Below are 18,914 nucleotides of genomic sequence, written 5' to 3' on the forward strand. Positions count from 1 at the left end.
GCTAGATGGCGCTCTGCTGCAACAGAACAAATTAACCGGCACTGCTTGGTTCAAAAATAGAGGCATTTATTGTGTGCGGTTTACAGAGATGAGGTCAGTTCTGCTGATGCATCACATTCAAGAGGAATGAAACAAATAAAACTGCATGGATATGTAAACAGTGAGTGTGACTGGGTGACCAGGACACCGTGCCAAATGTTGAGAAAATGCTCCACATTAATAGGCATCCAAAACCTCTGTTTTTGAACAGCTGTGAAAAAAGGCAGTGAAAGCTGTCCCATGGCTCTCCTGCAGGTAAACATATTACACCCAAGGTGGAAAATTAAAAGTGACCAGCTACAGTTTGGGCAGAATATGATAGAAACTCTCATAAATAACTAACTGATTAAAGCGATGGAAGATGATTCTCAGAGTGTTTTGTGACAACTTTTAATGTCACCCGAGTGTTTTATTATCACTCTGTTTAGCTTTAATTTAAGCCATTTCTCTCATTTTACCACATTTTGTAATGTGTCAGTGTTTATAACTTATGTGAAGTACCTTGTAACGCTGTTTGCACCAGCTGACAGAACGAACAGTTCAACAATTTCAATGTTACAGTGAAAAAAACGAGAATGTAGTAAATTATGAACAATATCGTATATAAAAATGTTAGCTTGTTTTTACACTTATTGTTTTTACTTGGCTACAAATGTCACATTCACGTGAAATAACTTTGTCCTTCACATACCACATGCCTCTCGGCATTAGCAACGTTTCATTTGTTGGAATATGGCCACCGTAACCAAGACGTGGGGCAATTCTTCTATGGCCCAGAAATAAAGTACTTGGTTAAAAAAACATTATATACAAAGAGGTAATAATGGAAAATTAAACATTTCGAATCTTTTAAAGCACATTTGGTATTTTTACACTATTTCTAAGTCAGAAACTCAAACTGAACAGAATTATGTGGTAGCCATCCAGTTTCTGCGCAAATAAGGAGACAGAGCCATTTGTGTCACTTCTTCTTCAGTCCACTGAGACGCTGGAAGATAAGATAACAAAAAAAGGCACATGAATGCTTGAAATAAAGGGAGTGAAATTTGTTATGAATAGTGAAAAGATAAGGATAGAAATATACTGAAGGACAGTTGTGGGTCTTATTTTCCTATTTTGGGGGTGATGATTAACAGGAAACATTTAGTCATCACAATGTAACCCAAAGTGAGTTAAACTTCAGGGACATCAGTCAGTCCAGCCGGGAAGCAGAAACCGCTGGTGCCCTGTTCTCTTCACAGATTCAGATTCACCCTGAACACCTGACAGATGTGAAAGACTCTGGGATCTGTCGCATGTGCTCAGTGTAATCCACCATATTCAAGAAAATCAGTGTTGAAGCCGTGAATGTGAGTACTACCTAATGTTTACACTGCTTTAATGCAATCATGTGATACCTCAGAGAGAGACTTATAATTGGAGCCCATCAGTGGGGAAAATAACAACAACTTTAATGTGGAGCGTTGCTTTAAGCCATTACACTCCCACTGTTTCAGGGCTGTTGGTTAAATTACAGCATTCTTGCTCAACGTTGAATGAAAACAAACATTTCTGTGTTTTTTTAATAACAGACCCAAAGAGATGGAACAATAGTGCCCAGGTTTTAAAAATCTCACAATTTTTCTTTTGCACAGTACCATCTGAGGTCTCACGTTTTACAACTAAATAGAAGTAGAAACTATCAGTGTTACGATACTTAAATATTATCCGTTTTTCTTGGTTGTGAATGACCATCCAACAAGGCAAAAGCAGAAACCCACCTGCTCTTATCTGAGTATTTTTCACATCTTTGGTACTCACTCTATTGTCCTGAGTGCGTATTTGTGGTTCTTCGTTAGCTCCGCGAGTGCTCTGATTTCAGAGTTCTCGAGCCTGTTGCCCACCAGATGCAGCTCTGTCAGATAGAACGGGTTTAACTTCAGGGCTGAGGTCAGGAACTGAACACTCCTCGAGGTCAGGCCACAGGTCCTCAGTCTGAACAGAAACAGAAATACAGAACAGCTCAGTCTACCCCGACAGTGTGGGTCTGCAAACAAACATGCACATGCATTTACCCGAGCTCGACTCAGGTGCATCATTTGGTTATTAACAAATAACTTGGGCGAGTATTTTGTGTTCAAACATTAACAGGACATGTTTGTTATCACTTCTGTCATTTGAGCAATAACTGCATAAATTCAAGGGCAAATCAAAAAATTTGTTACTCTTTATCTCATGGAGACGGTGACACACAGTCTCTCCAGTGCACGTCTTTTGAATTAAGAGGAGCTGCAAATTCTATTTGACTTATATTTCAACTTGTCAACATGTTTTGTTATAAATACAGACCTGAACATCTGGGTGCATTACTGGGCTCACAGTCGACTGTGCTACAAAAACACTAACTTAGCAGCACATATGTGTGGAAGTATTTAAGGTCTCGCCCATTTGTGGAGAGTGGAGTGGGCTAATATCATCTGAAGGTTAAAGCCACAAAGAGACGAAAAAAAAATCATTTGAGGAAAAAAAGTACAAATTTATAAAAGAACTATGCAAAATTTCAAGAGGGAAACTTTCATTAGTCGAGGAACAAAATTGCTTCACTTTACACCAGGGGTGGGGAACTCCAGGCCTCAAGGGCTGGTGTCCTGCAGGTTTTAGATATCACCTTGGGTCAACACACCTGACTCAAATGATTCCCAGGCCTCCGGAGAACTTCAAGACAGGTTGAGGAGGTAATTTAGCCATTTAAATCAGCTGTGTTGGACACATCTAAAACCTGCAGGACACCGGCCCTCGAGGCCTGGAGTTCCCCACCCCTGCTTTACATGGTTAAATGGGTAAAAGATTCACTTATTGCAGGGGTGGGGGAACTCCAGGCCTTGAGGGCCGGTGCGGATGTGAATTCTTTCCAACTTTATCCTGAAGTGTGACAACGAAAAACTGTTCAACTATTTTTTTCCATCATAAATGTTTGTGTTTTTTTATTTTATTTTTGTAACATATTTGTGAGGATTTTTTAACATATATTTGTAAATTTTAATTTTGTAGACTTTTCACATAAACTGAGAACCTGAATTTTACTTCACTGGTTCTAAGCCAGTCTTTCTCAAACTGTGGGATGCGTACCACTCGTGGTACTTGGGCTCTCTCTGGTGGTATGCGGGAAAACTCCTTTTTTTTTAAAAGATTAAATAATATACGATTGTGGAGCTATGCAAAGACAACACAAGAGTTCCCGAGGCTCTTCTGGGAGCTGGGGTCAGCCAGAAAACGTCTCCCTGAGCGTGAGTCCTCTATGAAGAGCAGCCTTTCCTTATCGCCAGTGTCACGGCCACTAGAGAGTGCTGGTGGGCTCATTTCCCTGGGCCTTAAAACTGCAAAGGCGGCACTGCGTTGTCACACTGACGGTAAAAAGCACAGCCCTTTTCCGCGGTGCTGCCGTGCCACGATCCCAGCCACCATCGATGTGTCGGAGGCCCCCGGGAGAATCGGTGGGGGCGCTGGAGATGTCGTGAGTGAGTCGGAAACTATCGCCTGGATGCCGAAGCTCCTTGTAGGGTCGTGAAGCCAAAACTCCGGCAGCTTAACCGCCTCAGCAAAAGTTCAAACGTACAGCTCTGTTATCACTTCCAACATAAATGAAGACAGAAAACTAAACAGCAGTGACGTTTGTAGGGTTACTGAAGTCGGGCTAGTCTGGTATATAATGATGTGCTGCGTTGTGGCTAGCTACACAGCTATGGTTAGCACAATATAAACACAGTGAAGCTGGAGGATGAACGCTAACTTTTTTCCACTCGATAAAAGTTAACGTGAGGGTTCCCGATGGTTAGGGACAAATGCAATCACAGGATGCTGTAAACGAACCAAACTTCAGTCAGGAGAACAACTGAGATAATCGTAAGGGTTGTAGTTACATCGTAAGGGTTTAAAAACTGAGCTTTAAAATGAAGAGTGGTAATAAAAACTGAGAGAGGCCGACAGTGATCACTGAGTGTTTTTAGGGGCTTGTTGAGATTAAATATAACAAGATACAAAGCATTAAAACATGTTAAATACACAACAGCCTTAATAAATGCAGAGTAGTTTGGACCTGGAAGCAGGATTCATCAGGTCATTATTTAAAGACTGGATATCCCACCTGCTGTGAATGTTTTATTGCAGTACAGTTGTTATTATTATCACTTGTCACATCCTGTTTATGACAGTTAAATAAATAGCATTCATAAGAAATAAAACTGTCTCGTGTAAACTGTATGTGGTGTTAAATAGGCCTATACTACTGTACTTTAATGTCCGTCATAAGGGTGGCACTTCAACAGCCATATATTTTATGAGGTGGTATTCATTGTGAAAAGTTTGAGAAGCACTGATCTAATGTGCCACTGCAGATACAGCCCATGTGTTGACTCGTTTAACTTTATTAGAAAGAGGGTTTTTTTGTTGTTGTTTTTGTAAACATAGTATAAAAGTTTAATAACTTACGACAGTTTCTCAAGTTTGCACTGCGGGCTTTGGAGTCCGATGTAGAGTTTCTTCACTCCCTTATCTTGAAGGTTGTTGTGAGACAGGTCGAGCTCGCTGAGAATGTTCGCCTTTGACATCAGTCCAGAGGCGAGTTCTGCACAGCAGCTGTCAGTCAGACTGCAGTAACTCAGGCTGAAAGGAAGCAAAAAGCTATGTTACAGCAAGCTTTTCTTTCAATCAAACTGAGCCCACGCTGTCATTATGAAGTCTGGTTAAAAAAAAAAAAAAGATTCACTTCAGAGTTTTCAGGTGGCTCAAAGGATTCATTAGGCCGGGTGAAATTTCTTTCACTCCTTTGTCTCCGATGTGGTTCATGCTGAGGTCCAGGTCTATCAGCTCCACCGCCTGCCACTCGCCAACTCCCATCCAGCCATCGGTGAGCTGCGAGATTGAACAGAGGACCTTTGCCAGGTATCGACAACCTGCACCAGTGATTCCACATCGTGAAACACTGAGGAGAAATACCACAAACATGAATAATGTGTTAGGCCAAATATTCATCGATAATAAATGGATTAAAAATAAATCTTTGCCAGGATTTTTAACGTCTCTTTGTTTCAGTCAGTGTGTAATCAGGTCATGCTTACTTGAGTTTTTGGAGACTACACCACGCATACATGCCTTCGCAGATGATTTTAAACCCAGCATCTTTCAAGCTGTTGTTGCTCAAATTGAGTTCTAACAGAGTGCTCGTTTCACTCTTCAGAGCTTCCCCAATACTTTCACAGCTCAGCACGGTGAGGCCGCAGCAGTACAACCTGCCAAAGACACGAAAGACCATATGAGTGAAATCTATCAATTTATGTTGATAAGCAGCAGTTATCCATACATCTGTGGTGACAGACATCTTTCTTTTTTAAATTGGCTTTCTTGCAAAGTATAATGAAGTTACAGTCATAAATATGGGCTAAACATGCAGAGTTTTTGCTTTAATTATTGGCTGTAAATAAAAGATGGAAGCAGAAATGGCAGCCTCATTAGCTACATTATGGTACCATGATATTTTTGGAAGTGACCATATTTGGAGAGGGTGACATGCTAAGTTAGCGGCTAAAGCTTTGTTAACAAAGTGGAATAATAAACCGTATGAGCACAATATATACACTAGTTCCTGCCATATTACTTGTCAGATAATTGTATTAAAAGCTCATAAAAGGCATCAAAACACTGGAGAAATCCAGTTCAGTGACTGCAGTTAGTAGCTACAGTTACATCTGTCAAAGTAGCCACTAAACCTTAGCGGCATAAATTCCTCCAAACTCCAACTGTCCACAGAAGCCAAAAGATATTTTTGTTAGAAGGTTGTAAACATGGTTGTTTCTGCTTTAAAGCGGTTCTTTTTAACATGGTAGTCTATGGGGGCTGACTAGGCGTAAACGATCCGCTTTGGCGCACAAAAAAAGACACAAAAAAAAGAGGGGACTGTGTATAAAAATGGCTTAAATTTCCCTCGAGTTAATGTGATATTTGTGATCAACTCACTAAATCAAGACTAACCACACTTAAAGCCTACATTTATCCCATAAATCAAACGTGTCTATCTATGAACCCAACTTTTATATGCTTTGGTATGTTACTGGAAAAAGGACTTTCTGTAGATTAAGCCATACTTACTCCAACTTTTTTAGATACGATATGTCAAAATTGTTAAATATCTCATTGGCCCCCTCGTCTCCAATCCAATTGATGCTTAGATCCAACACACTGAGAAAAGGAGGGTTTATCAGCAGAGCTGAGCCCAGATCATAGCAGCCAGCCTCTTTAATGTCACACTGTGACAACCTATGAGTAAGAAATACAGACGATAAATACACAACATAATTTCATCTGTGAGGAATGGTTTTATCAGTGTCATTTTAATATTGTATGTGCACAGCTGTGAGTAAAAGGTGCAGCATTTACACTATCACTCCTTAAAGTATTCGAACTGCTTGATTTCTTTTGGGGTTTTTTCCTCAGTAACATATTATTAATGTTTTAAAAATGTTAATATCAAGATAAACATACAACATAAATACACAGGTATCCAGATCCATACAACCCTTTTAATTTATTTACATTTTTATTTTATTTAAAGATGCCACAAATTTAGCTTTACAATAATACAAATCGGTCTTTTACACCCAATAACTGAAACTAAAAGTAAAAACACTGATTTGGAATTTTTTGCAAAATTTGTTGAAATTTAAAACCTGGCCTGACTGATGTGCAGATGATCTCGGGGACTGACGACGGACAGATCGAAGAGCTCAGCAAACACAGTTTTTACCTCATTTCCTCATTAATTCATGATTCAACAGTCTGATGATGAGATTGTTTCTGTCTGTTGGTGTGATTTGAATTAGAGCGTATTGTGATGCTCATTTATGTCGTCAATTTTTTGTCTCACTGGGCGTGTTTGTCAGCGAGACCTATGACCTGCACTATGAAGCAAATTCAACGTATCCTGGATAGCTTCCATTATTTGGCTTCACTTATCCTAACATCATAAATCAGGCTAAGCAAATACATGAATGTGGTTATCAGCTCACTTAGGCAACTCAGGGTTATCAGTGTAGGTAAGGTCATGTTCACAGGAAAGAGCCAAAGATCTGGTAGCATCAATGGTGTTAATGGACAGGTAAATCAGCTGCCAGGCAGAAACAGTAAGACAGGTAGTGTCGTTCTTTCAGCTGCAGTCCTGGTGGCATTTAACAGCCTGAGACGTGGTAAAGAATAAATAGAAAAAACCCAGAAATAAAACGGTAAGTCTTCTTCGCCTCCATGTAAACTGTACCAATGCTCATCAGGGAGAGACAAACACTTTAGATCCTATTAATCTTTGAGTTGATTGCTCACTAGGTGGTGATCTCTTATGTGGAACATAACCCATTATACCATAGCTTCTCCCCCCCAATTCCTTTTTCACTGTGGAGTATTTGTGATTTTTCCTGACTTATAAGTGGTCTGTGGGGACAGAGTAACTATCGGCTTTATGAATGATGAAGTATTTGAGGGTTTACTTTATGCAAAAGAAAAAAAACAACTTTTTTTGAGAATGTCATTGGGGTTTAAAATTAATCAACAAAATTAAGTCAGAAAAGCGTTAGGGGGTCTTGATAGAGAAACAACGCTTTACCATCTGAACACTTACTTTAATGTCTGCAGCCGGCAACTAGAACTTCCCAAACCATGCGACAGCAGCTTCAGCCCCCGATCTCCTATTCCATTGCTGCTAAGATCCAGCTCTTGCAGTATTTGGTGTTGCATCAGGCATTGGCTCAAATACTGACAGGTCTCTGCGGTCAGTCCACAGCCTTGCAGCCGAAGTATTTTCAGCCTGCAAGTCATACTGTTCAGGCCCTCTGCAAGTTCCTGGACTCCACTGGTGCTGAAGCTGTTGTACCCCAGATCCAGCTCCCTCAGGAATGACTCCTTTGAGCTTAAGACTGCTGCCAACGCTGGGCAGCTCTTGTCAGTCAGGTTGGAGAATTTCAGCCTGCAAAGAGGTAGAAGTTAATGACATCTGGCAAAGAGGGAAATATTGTATGTCCAGGCAAATGTTTAAGTATGTAGACAATGAAATAATTTTGCAGTTACAGCTCTGTGCACAATCACAGTGGGTTTTAAATCGAACCCCTGACACACTGACTTACAGCTTTAATTCAAGGGGTTTAACAAAAGTCCTGCATTACCTGAAGGAACACAGTTTTGTCATATGATGTGAGATAAAACATTTCAGTTCATTTAAATGTACGAATATGTGTGTAGCATCTGTACATACTGCCCTGTGATTGTGAACACTGCCTCTCGCCTTTAACAGCTTGGATCCAGCCTGGATAAGTGGTTAAGAAAATAGGCGTATGGATAAAATTCAGTGAATGCAGTAAGTACAAACTTACATGGCTTTCCTGGATTTGAAAATAGCTGGAATATTCTTGATGAGTTTGTCATCACATCTCACTGACACCTCCATCTCAAAAGTCTCTCGAATCCCTTCAAAAGCTCTGATCCTCTGCATCAAGTCTCTCCAGTGCATCAGTGAGAACCCTGGGATCTGAGAAACGCCATACCTCTGAAAGAACCTAACCTCCTCCTGCAACGCCTGACTGTCGTACTCCCGCAGGCAGTGAAACAGGATGACGGTGCTGTAGGACGATATCTTGCTCAGGATCTTCTTCTTGACATAGCCAAAGAGCAAATCTTTGGGTGGCAACAGCATGCGCTCCTTAATGAGGCCAAACATGAAACGAAGTAGGAGATCAGAGACTCCCTCATTATTCTCCAGCACTTCATCCACTTGATGCTGAATACAGGAGCTTAAATTCATTTTTTGAGCTTTGATGTCCTCCAGTTTGTAAGACGCAGCCAGGAACTCTTGAACACTCAAGTGGCCAAAGCGAAACACAGTGGTACCGTTCAGTCCCGTCTCCGTTCTCAAAACAAGCGGGAATGTTTCTACGAAAGATAAAGCTTCCTCGACACTTATCCCATTTCCTGAAAGGTCATCCTCATACATGACGTTCTGCACTCCCATCCGAAGCAGCGCCACCTTCTTCAGCTTGGTAAAGATAGGCAAGTGTTTAGCTTCCAGCGCACCGAAACCCAGATTGTAAATCTCAGTTAGACTCAAGGGATGCAATTTAAAACCCTTTTGCCCTTTTACGTGATCCTTTAAAGCACTTGCCATAATGGTGCAGATTGGAGGTATCTGACACAGGGAGTCCAGGCTCCTCAATATTCTCACGTGATTGATGGCTTTGTTGACAAGATCATCATCACCGATGACCATTCGGAAGTGCTGCTCCTTCTCTTCATCGCTGAATCCCCGCAGCTCCGTTTTTTTCAGCAAATAAAAGGGAGGTATTTGATACTCATCTGAAATTCGAGACGTCACCCATATATGAGCTCTTGGGAGTAAATTTCCCCTGATTAGGTTAGTGACAAGACTGTCTACAGTTGATGCTTCAGAAACATCACTCACAGCTGGACAGTCAAAGTTGAGCTGGATTTGAAACTCGTCTAGTCCATCGAGAATGAACCACACCCCGTCGTCATTTAGGACAGATGCATCAAGCTCCTTCAGTTCAGGGTAAAATGTCTGGAGAAGCTCAATCAGGCTCAGTCTATCTTTCAGCAGATTCAATTCCCAGAAGGTGAGAGGAAACAGGAAGCTGATGCTGTGGTACCCCTTGTCCTTGGCCCAATCAAGAGCACAGCTCTGCACCATTGTGGTTTTTCCGACTCCGCTCACTCCTATAGTGATGACTGTTCTATTTCTGTTATGTTGACATTTGCACGATAAAATGTCTGCAAGTGGAGCGTCTGGAAAAAAGAAGCTCCTATCCAGGCGTCTGTACTCATGCTGGAAGAATTCAGGCTCTGTGTAGTTGTACCTGATGTCCTGATAGCAGAGCCTCGAAGGAAGTATTGAGCTTTTGGAAAAGGCTTCATCCAGGCTCTCATATTTGCTCCTCAGCGCAGCTTTGAGACAGGTTTGGAGAGCCATAACAATGGCAGATGCTCCTGAAAAGATGAAAAGTCAGTGAGAAACATTTTACTGCAAAGTCAGTCCACAAAAACTCAGTCAGTGTCTCCCACCTGAAGGTTAAAAACACAGAAGGTTAAAAACACATTTAGGCCATAAAAACCCAACCAAATCAATTTTACACTCAATGCCAGTGCCACAATCACATTTTTGATCAGAATGCTTTTTTTATTACCAGCCTGAGCATCAATAAGTGGGATACGTCATGCTTTCAATAACAAAACAGGCCCAGTTTAATGTTTGTAACAAAGACTAACCAAGAGGAACAATCATTGTGACCCTGGTCTTTAGAAATTGAATGATCCAATGTTGAGGACACAGACAGCTGGAGACATGGCGCAGAGCAGTCATTCCTGTTTCACTCTGAAGTCGCTGCACAGGTGCTCTGTTGTAATCTACAGCTTCTACACACAAGGCTGCACAGTCACACAACATTTGCAGGCATGTGGATGTCTGTGAAGAACCTTGTGCACGCTGTCAAATGATAAAGTTTACTTCATTTGGACAGTCAGATTCATCTCTCCAGGTTGAGATGAAGGAAGCTAAACTTTATTTTTTAATTTAACACCACATGAGACTAAAACTCTTGGACTGCCATTCAGCTTTTAGTATTGAGGAATCTCTTTGGATGGCAATCAGCTGATTGACATTCACCTCAAGCACTAAAGACAGTTCACGTAGTCAAAACCTTTGGTACCCTGAATGTTTGATGTGTGCTCTGATAATTCACCTGATACATTTTTAAACAGAACATTTTGGGTAAACTTTCAGGAGTCATATCACCATGTGGGACAGGTGGCTCCAAACAAGGTAGATCATACTAAACGTCTCCCCTCTACCTGGATTTTCATACCAGACTTATCTTCTAGCCTCTAGCCTTCTTCAGTGCCAATGAAATTTTTCTACTATGACTATATTTTTACATTATGTAGCTTTAAAATCGAGAACCAATTAGGTGTTCAGATGTTCTCTACAACAGTTTAATATATCCCCTTAGACTTAGTGTTGGTTTTATAAATAATTGTAGAGAGCAAAAACTGTTACATTTAGAGTTTTTGTTGTTGACAAAGATTAAATGTATTTTTCAGGCCTTGATATGTGCATTTCCCTGTACTTATGAAGTCACGGGGACTGAAAAAGGCAGGTAGGTGACCAGTTTCAACTTCTATCAACTTTAGAGCTTGTAAGATATTGATAGGTAGAATGCAAAATGTTCACCTAAAACATTTGTCCCCTTTATGTGGAAACAAATGGTTTAATAAGATGCTAAGATTTACACTTAATACACCAGAGGGACAGCTCAGAGAGGATTCTTGTGAGGAAGGACATACAGGAGGTTGGTGAGACAAAGAAAGAAGCTAGGCATGAGGTGATGGGGGCAGATAACCCCCTGTGGCGACCTCCAAAGGGAGCAGTAAAAGAAGAAGAAAGAAAAATATCATAATTTAAGCATCGGAGATGCTGTTTCACAGAGCACTATTTGGAGTTTAGTGTGATAACTGCAGGCTTAACTGCATATCAACACTCATGTGAAAAACACGGAAAAACAAGCTGAAGTGAAATCATATAAACATTTCAAAGTAAAAACAGTAACGGGGCCAATACATCGTTGGAATCGGTGTTTCAGATGAAGATATGTTGTATGGCTCGCACTTTCTCGTGTTTTTTTGTTGCATTTTGTTCTGCTTGCTAAAAATAAATTCATTTTTTAGAAGTTACTCTCACTCAGCAGCAAATCAAACGCTTATTTTACCTGTTGCCTGATAATTATTTACTGTATTATTGATCTGCATATCAACAGTCACTGTAAATACCCGTGTAGCATTGCGCATGCTCAGTGATATAAGTTCTTGTTTCGGAAGTGCCCTCAATGTAGCGCGAATAGCTGAAAAGTTAAAAAAAACAAAACAAAACAAAAAAACAATAAGGAAACCTAACCATCGTTTGAACACATAGAAATGAACTTTAACTAAAATCGACCCCCTAGGGGAAAAAAAACACCATCAGCTGCTTTAACCCAGAATGAGAAATCGAAAGTAAAAACACCGGTGTTTGGCAAAAACCTCATCCAGCTGAACTGCAAGACGGGACTGTTGACTCAGCTTCATCTTGCATTATACTGACTCGTTCGTTTACGTATTAATTTACGTATTAACAAGCGAGCCAAACTCACCGAAGAAGCTACAGCACCTTTCTTTTCCACGAAGAGGAGATTGCGGCGTTCACGGCAGCATTGTGCGCAGAAGAAAACGACAAGAAAAAAAATACTTTCACTTCCTTAGGACCCGCCACAGCTGAGGAGCACGAATGGGCGTGAACCACAAAGCTGATATAATCTGGGAACGACCGCTCTCGGGACTCCTGGGTTTTTAGGGGGCGCTAGCTAGCTACTCCAACGCTTTTGCTCAAAACAACATACATCTCCCGAGTTAAAGATCTTTATTCTGGTTTTCACTTCATTTCACACAGAAGTGGCCATAACATTATACATAACTCCACTTTTACATCTTTATCGATTTTAACTACCTCAAAATACCCTTCTGTGAGTGTTCTGTGCAAGCTGAGCAACTTTCCCAGCATCCGCCATTTTGACTCCTGGCATGAAGCCAGCAGCAACGGGGACTTTAAATCAAGCGGTCTCCTGATGGACTCGCCTTCAACCACCACAACCAGCTCTTCTACAAACTTGCACCCTTCTGTTGTTGTTTAATAACCCATTCTAACAGCTGCCTGGCGTTTGTAAACGTATGCCCCGACGTAAAGCCTTAACAGCCAGGGTTAGGGTTAACCCTAACAACCCTAACCCGGAATACTAGTGTTTTATGGGGAAAAACAAGAAGGGAAATAAATAAGGAAATAAATGCATTTTTTAAATTCGTTAAAATGATCGCTGCTGTATTCCCGAAACCACTTCCGCCTTTTTTATTTCAATGTTTATTTATTTTTATTCTTTGTACAATCACATCCACATGCTCTCCCACACTGGCTCTGACATCTACCAACCCTCAGAGATACAGGACCTCTCTTACATTTCGTCGTGGATTCCAGACACCTGTGCTCCATCACCATAGCTGGACTGGCCATCGGGCATACCGGGCATTTGCCCGGTGGGCCGCTGGCAATTTTTTGTTTTTATGGGCCGATCGATTATTTTTTGGAAGGGTATAAATAATGAAAGGTGTTGGATTGGCCAATTAGTCATGATCGACTCTGGGCTGGACCAATTACAGCCGAGGAGGTCGGATGCACCCTCGCCCTTGTTTAGCAATCTTATAGACGAACTAAAGAAAATGGAGAACAAAAAAAGGAAAGGAGGTGCAGAAAAAATTAGGGCCAAAAAGAAACAAGCCCTTCAGGCAGACGCTGCCAAATGTGTAAAAATAACTGAATTGTTTGGCGGTAGCTATGGCATAGCTTCCACAGATTTAGCAACATCACCAAGAGGCCAGCAGGTGGATAAGGGAAAGGGGAGGCAAGAGGAGGAGAGACCCGAGGCGTCCACCGGTCATAGTGGCAGAGGAACTGAACTTCAGGTAAGAAGTTATGACCAGGGCCCTATTTCAGGAAGCCGGTTTAGAAAACTCAGAGTGAAAAACGATACTCAGGGTTGAGTAACCCCGAACTGTCCAACTCGGAATATTCGGTTTCAGAAAGGCTGATAACAATTAGTTCAATCAACGCGGAGTTGCTTTAACCCCAAGTTAAGCGCGCGCACGAGGATACATAAAGCCCTGATTAGTGGAGCACAGATTAAGCGAGTCACCATGGAGACGGAGGGAAAGAAGGCGCGGTCAATTTTACAGCGCTGATGGCAGTATAGGGCTTTGGAGCGTGATGTCACGGGGGTGGGCTATAACATGCAAATTTTGCGGAAAAAAAGTAACACAGCCTCAGCTGCAAAAGAAAGGGAGCATGCATGGCAAAACATGGCCGACAGAGTCAATGCGTGAGTGTTAATTTAAACATTGATCTAGGGATTTCCACCCATGTAACACGTTATTTTATTATATTTTATTTTATTTTTTATTTCATACATTTTATTTTGTCATGTGATGTGAGCGCAGGTGCAACCCAACAGGCCCCAAACGTTCCTGGCAGCAAGTAAAAATGAAATATAAAAATATAGTCCAAACAGGTAAGGTGTAATTGTATTATGAGCCATAGTGCTTGGTCTGTTTGTCCTATATAAATCAATTGCAGTTAGAGGCTACATTAATTTCCCCTCTGTAAGCACTTATTGAAATTATCTGAGCACATTACAAGTACATATTTGCTTACTCTGTATGCTCAAATGTGACCCGTTATAGCCAACAGAAAAAAAGCGGAGGCCTGAAAAACAGGTGGGGGTCCTCCACCACCACCACTCACAGAGGCTGAGCAGTTGGCTTCCACATTTGTGATAATGTTGGCAGCATCACATATGATCTTCACAGTGCAGAGAACACAAATTAGCATCCATTACTATAATGAAATAATCTGTTAGTTTGAAATGCTACAGGGAACTATGTACCTGTACATTAATGCTGTGGAAAGACTTCCTGTTCACATAGTCTCCTTCATTTACTGAAGGAGCAATGATTGGAATGTGAGTGCCATCTATACAGCCAATCACGCCTGGGAACCGTGAGAATAAATGTAAAATTTAAGTAGTAGTTCAAATATCACCACATCATGAATTAAGTTTCGTTCATCCTGATACCTGCAATTTTGTGGCATCCCTCTTTGATGAATCTTGTGGGTCTATGACCGGGGAACACCACAAACGAGTACAGGAGACGTTTCAGTGCAACTGTAACATTCCTGACTGCCCGACAGACTTGGAAACGTGCTCAGCGTCACCAATATTATACAGAAAGCTCCCGTTTGCAAAAAACCGAAGTGCAATACAAATAATATGTACAGAACTGAGAGCATGTCCGCGATGTGTCACATGAGCAATATTAGGCCTGAGGATGTTATTCAAATAAATTATAGATTGTGCTGAAAAACGGTAACGTTCACACAGGAAATCATCAGGAAATGATAAAATGTCCAAACGCGCTCTAATCACTCTCTCCCGGCGGAGAGCTCTGCGGAGAATTTGGGCTTCAACATCTACTGGCTCTTCAAGGAAGGGACACGCCATGTCTGACACTTCCTACAGTCAGGTTTCCGACAAAGAGGCGGAGAAAGTTAGGGTTAGTTGAAGTAAACCTGCTAGGGGGCAGGTTAGCTTCACGGAGTGTGTTGTCATAGTAACTCGCTCAGAATTAATCTAAACTCGCTTTGTGAAACCGAAAACCCAGAGTTTTCGTTAACTCAGGGTATACTTACTCAGATTTTGCTCTAAACCGGCTTCCTGAAATAGGGCCCTGCTGTCTATCTGTGTCAGATATAAACCAGGTTTAGTTGTAGTTTGTTTTCGTTGTGCTGACTTTTTACAGTCACTGGTACTGCCTAGCTAGCATGACGGAGTTTATATACTGCTGGGCGGGTGCTATGAAGTTACTGATAGTAAATTTTATTTTATGCTTAAGGTTAGTTTCTCAAACTCCTCAAAATCTTAACAAATTGTGCCAATCCTTACATGTTGCACCAGGCTGATCTATCATCAAAAGTGGAGAAGTCTGTGACAGAGGAGACAGAAGAGCAGCAGAGAGAGACGGAGCAAGAGAGAGAAATAAAAGAGCAGGAGAGAGAGATGGAGAGATGACTTTATGTCATCCATGAGGGATGCATTTGACCTATGTTTCACATATTATAGCCCAACAAGTTTCTTATAGCAATTTAAATATGAGCAATCACTTTTTGGCACAACACCGGCTATTGCAGTTACAGCTTCTTGCCATTTTTTGTGTTTCTTTTTATCGCTGTGTAACTGAGTTCAATTGAAAGCCTGCATGTGCTAGTACCTCTTGCCACAAGTTCCCAGAATCCTTTGCGGTTTTACCCCTGAATGACGTCACATTTTTGGTGGGCCGGTCTCTAGTCAAAATGCCCGGGCCGATTTTTTGTCCCAGTCCAGCCCTGTCCATCACCTATCCACACACCTGCAGTATATAAACACAGGTTGACTCCTCCTCTCTAGGCCTTCATCTCTCTGGAAGAAAGTAAGGGCTGCGATTTTAGTCACCTTTGTTGGTTCTAGTTCTGGTTTAAACCTTAACACCTGTCCTGACTTAGGCTACGTTCACACTGCAGGCGAAAGCGCATCAAATCCGATTTTTTTGACCCTGTGCGACCCATATCCGATCATGCTATGACAGTGTGAACGGCGCAAATCCGATATTTTCAAATCCGATCTGGGTCACTTTCGTATGTGGTACTGAATCCGATACATATCCGATGTTTTAGAAAGCGACTGCTGTTTGAACGGTCATTAAATCTGTCTTTTACGTCACCGACACAAGACTGAAGCCAATTATCAGCGCCAGAGAAGCGCCCGAGAAGACATCGCGAACGCTTCCTGGCCATCCAGTGTAGATGTTAGTGAAACTGTTGGGAAGACAATGTGAACATTTTATTTGTACTGTAATCTGCAGATTCTGACAGAAATCTGCAGCTATCATTTGAAGCACCGCTCCTCTCTTAAATAGCAATAAGGATCATTATTAGGTTATTTACATTATTATGTAAATAACAAAATAACTTAAAGCAAAAATTGGGAAACGAAGTCCGAAGTCTGCATATTAAGGGCCATCAGTCAAACAATACTGTTGCTCTGGGTCTAAACAGAGCTCGTTGTGTGTGACAGCTTCTTTTGCGCATGCGGGCCGCTTTGAGCGTTCACACTAGAGCGCGTTTGCTGTCGCATTTTATTTGTAGTGTGAACGAGCAGACAAAAAAATCGGATTTGATCAAAAAATCGGAATTGAGCATTAAGACCTGCAGTGTGAACGTAGCCATACTTACCTCAGCTCAACTGGTTGTGGCAGATGCCCTGTGTCCGCCCCTCCCTCAGTCTGGTTCTGTTGGAGGTTTCCTCCTGTTAAAAGGGAGTTTTTCCTTCCCACTGTTGCCAAAGTACGGAGCAAGGTAATGGAGATTGGGGGAAAACAAGACGTACTTTTTTTTTCAATTTTCTTTCCTCCAATGTCCCTTGTTGGGCTCCCTACCAAAGTGCTTGCTCACAGGGCGTCATCTAATTGTCGGGGCTTTCTCTGTTTTCTTTGTATTATTGTAGGATCTTTACAATATAAAGTGTCTTGGAGCATCTGTTGTTGTGACTTAAGGCTATATAATGAAAACTGAATTCCATCTTCTTTGGGTATAAAAATCGTAGGGGGGAAGGTTTTATTTAGGGATAATCTAAACCAAATTTTGAAGGCTACCTGGAGGCGCCTGTATTGCCCTGTAAGTGCCACTGAGGGGCAGTCTCTGCTGACACAAACATAGAGTTAAGTTGGGATTTCCTGATGTGTGTGTGTGCTCTCTCTGAAAGGTAGGTAGTGCATGAGGCGGGCTTCTTACAGTGTCCTTTAAGAGCAATAAGCATGCTACATACAGGGACTTCATTATATTAATTACAGCCTTGTAAGACTTTGTTTTCTGGTATGGCACAAAACCATACACTTTAATCTTCTGGCCTCAACATAAACCTGACACCTTCACTTGTACCTAAACTGCTTGTTTGGAGTCAGTATTGGTCTAAACACATACCGTCTTTAATCTTTGCTAAATAGCTTTGAACTACACATAGCAGTCAACTCACCTAACCTTTATTTGATCCCTTCTCCTGATCAAATAGACAAAACCCACAATCTGTCTTTGTTTTTTTGTTTTTTTGCCTCACCCTCTAAATCCACCTTTGCTTTCCTATATTTATTGCAAAGGCCACACTTGTGGCTTTGAAGATCTTTAGTTGAACCCATGTTCCAAAGAGACAGGCAGGAGTCACAATGAACCGGGGACAAAGACCGGAGAACAACTCCATTAGCTTGAAGCCTAATGTCTCACTATCAGTTCCAGGAAGCTTTTCACTTTGTTACAGTACATTATGTACCACACTTTGGCATACACTATTGTGAGTACATTAACTTTGTTGTTCAGGCGTGGTTCAAATGGCAAACACAGAGGTCAGAGGGTCAGCGTGGAGCCTGACGCTGCTAACAAAACAACCCAACAGAAAATCGAATGAAAGGAAGATTCATAACAGTCCACTTGAAACAGGCTTGAAAGGTGACAGAATCCTGATATTTTTCCAAATAAAAGAAATACTTTTGAACTCTTTATTTTCTTGCGTCATAACAACTGTAGTGGGGTGGATTTAGAATAGAATAATCCTTTCATTGTCCCACATGGGGAAAGTTGGAAGTTTATTTTTAACTGATGCCATGATGATGCTTAAATTTAGGGGTGTAACCACGCTGACTGTCCCAGCACACAGAGGCATGGCTGAGTGCTGCAAACCTTCACCTTGTTTTTGTTTTAGGAACCTGTTTATTCTATTTTATTTGAGAGTAAACTTGGTGTGGAAGTTAAACTTGGTGCATTACTTGCCGTGCAGTCCTTTGATTGGCTGCTGTGCTGCTGCATAAATTAACAGATTTGGCTGAATTTGCGAATGATGTAGCCTCATTCAAAAGGTGGTTGTTTTGCATAAGTTTCACTGTGTGGTCAGAGTCCACCAATGTATCGCTGTATAAGTTGTGTAAAAAAAAAGAAAAAAAAATATATTAGGGGTGCAACGATATTCGTATCGATATTGAACCGTTCGATACAGTGCTTTCGGTTCGGTACGCATATGTATCGAACAATACAACATTTGTAATTTATTTTATCAACTTTCCTTCTGACGATGCTGTCTGTGTTGAGCGCTCAGTGAATCTGCGTTCGACTACTCCGCCTAGGCTGCACTGTC

The 18,914-nt window shown here is 41.4% G+C and overlaps 1 protein-coding gene across 2 annotated transcripts; it reads right to left on the minus strand.

The window, feature by feature from the left end:
• Window positions 1-49: 49 nt before the first annotated feature.
• On the minus strand, window positions 50-12,544 carry LOC101481187 (NACHT, LRR and PYD domains-containing protein 3). Of its 2 annotated transcripts, XM_004538711.4 has the most exons (9): window positions 12,249-12,543; window positions 8,430-10,053; window positions 7,682-8,026; window positions 6,163-6,330; window positions 5,136-5,306; window positions 4,784-4,999; window positions 4,507-4,680; window positions 1,840-2,013; window positions 50-1,027 (listed from the first exon to the last, which is right to left on the minus strand). In XM_004538711.4, exons 2-9 carry the CDS (start codon window positions 10,034-10,036, stop codon window positions 1,012-1,014), a joined length of 2,871 nt encoding a protein of 956 aa, XP_004538768.2. In that variant the 5' UTR covers window positions 10,037-10,053; window positions 12,249-12,543; the 3' UTR covers window positions 50-1,011. The 2 variants fall into 2 exon arrangements, with proteins under 2 accessions (XP_004538768.2, XP_004538769.2); XM_004538712.4 differs by lacking the exon at window positions 6,163-6,330 and having other exon boundaries at window positions 12,249-12,544.
• Between the last annotated feature and the right edge of the window lie 6,370 nt (window positions 12,545-18,914).

This window comes from Maylandia zebra, linkage group LG6 (assembly GCF_041146795.1).
Source record: "Maylandia zebra isolate NMK-2024a linkage group LG6, Mzebra_GT3a, whole genome shotgun sequence".
Lineage (NCBI taxonomy): Eukaryota > Metazoa > Chordata > Actinopteri > Cichliformes > Cichlidae > Maylandia > Maylandia zebra.

Excerpts from the sequence above, each read along its gene's own strand:
- LOC101481187 (XM_004538711.4), bottom strand. The coding sequence starts at position 10,036 with ATGGCTCTCCAAACCTGTCTCAAAGCTGCGCTGAGGAGCAAATATGAG. Across the intron at positions 6,331-7,681 it reads TGCCGGCTGCAGACATTAAA|GTTGTCACAGTGTGACATTA; the intron begins GTAAGTGTTCAG and ends TCTTACTCATAG. Across the intron at positions 4,681-4,783 it reads AGCCACCTGAAAACTCTGAA|CCTGAGTTACTGCAGTCTGA; the intron begins GTGAATCTTTTT and ends GCTTCCTTTCAG.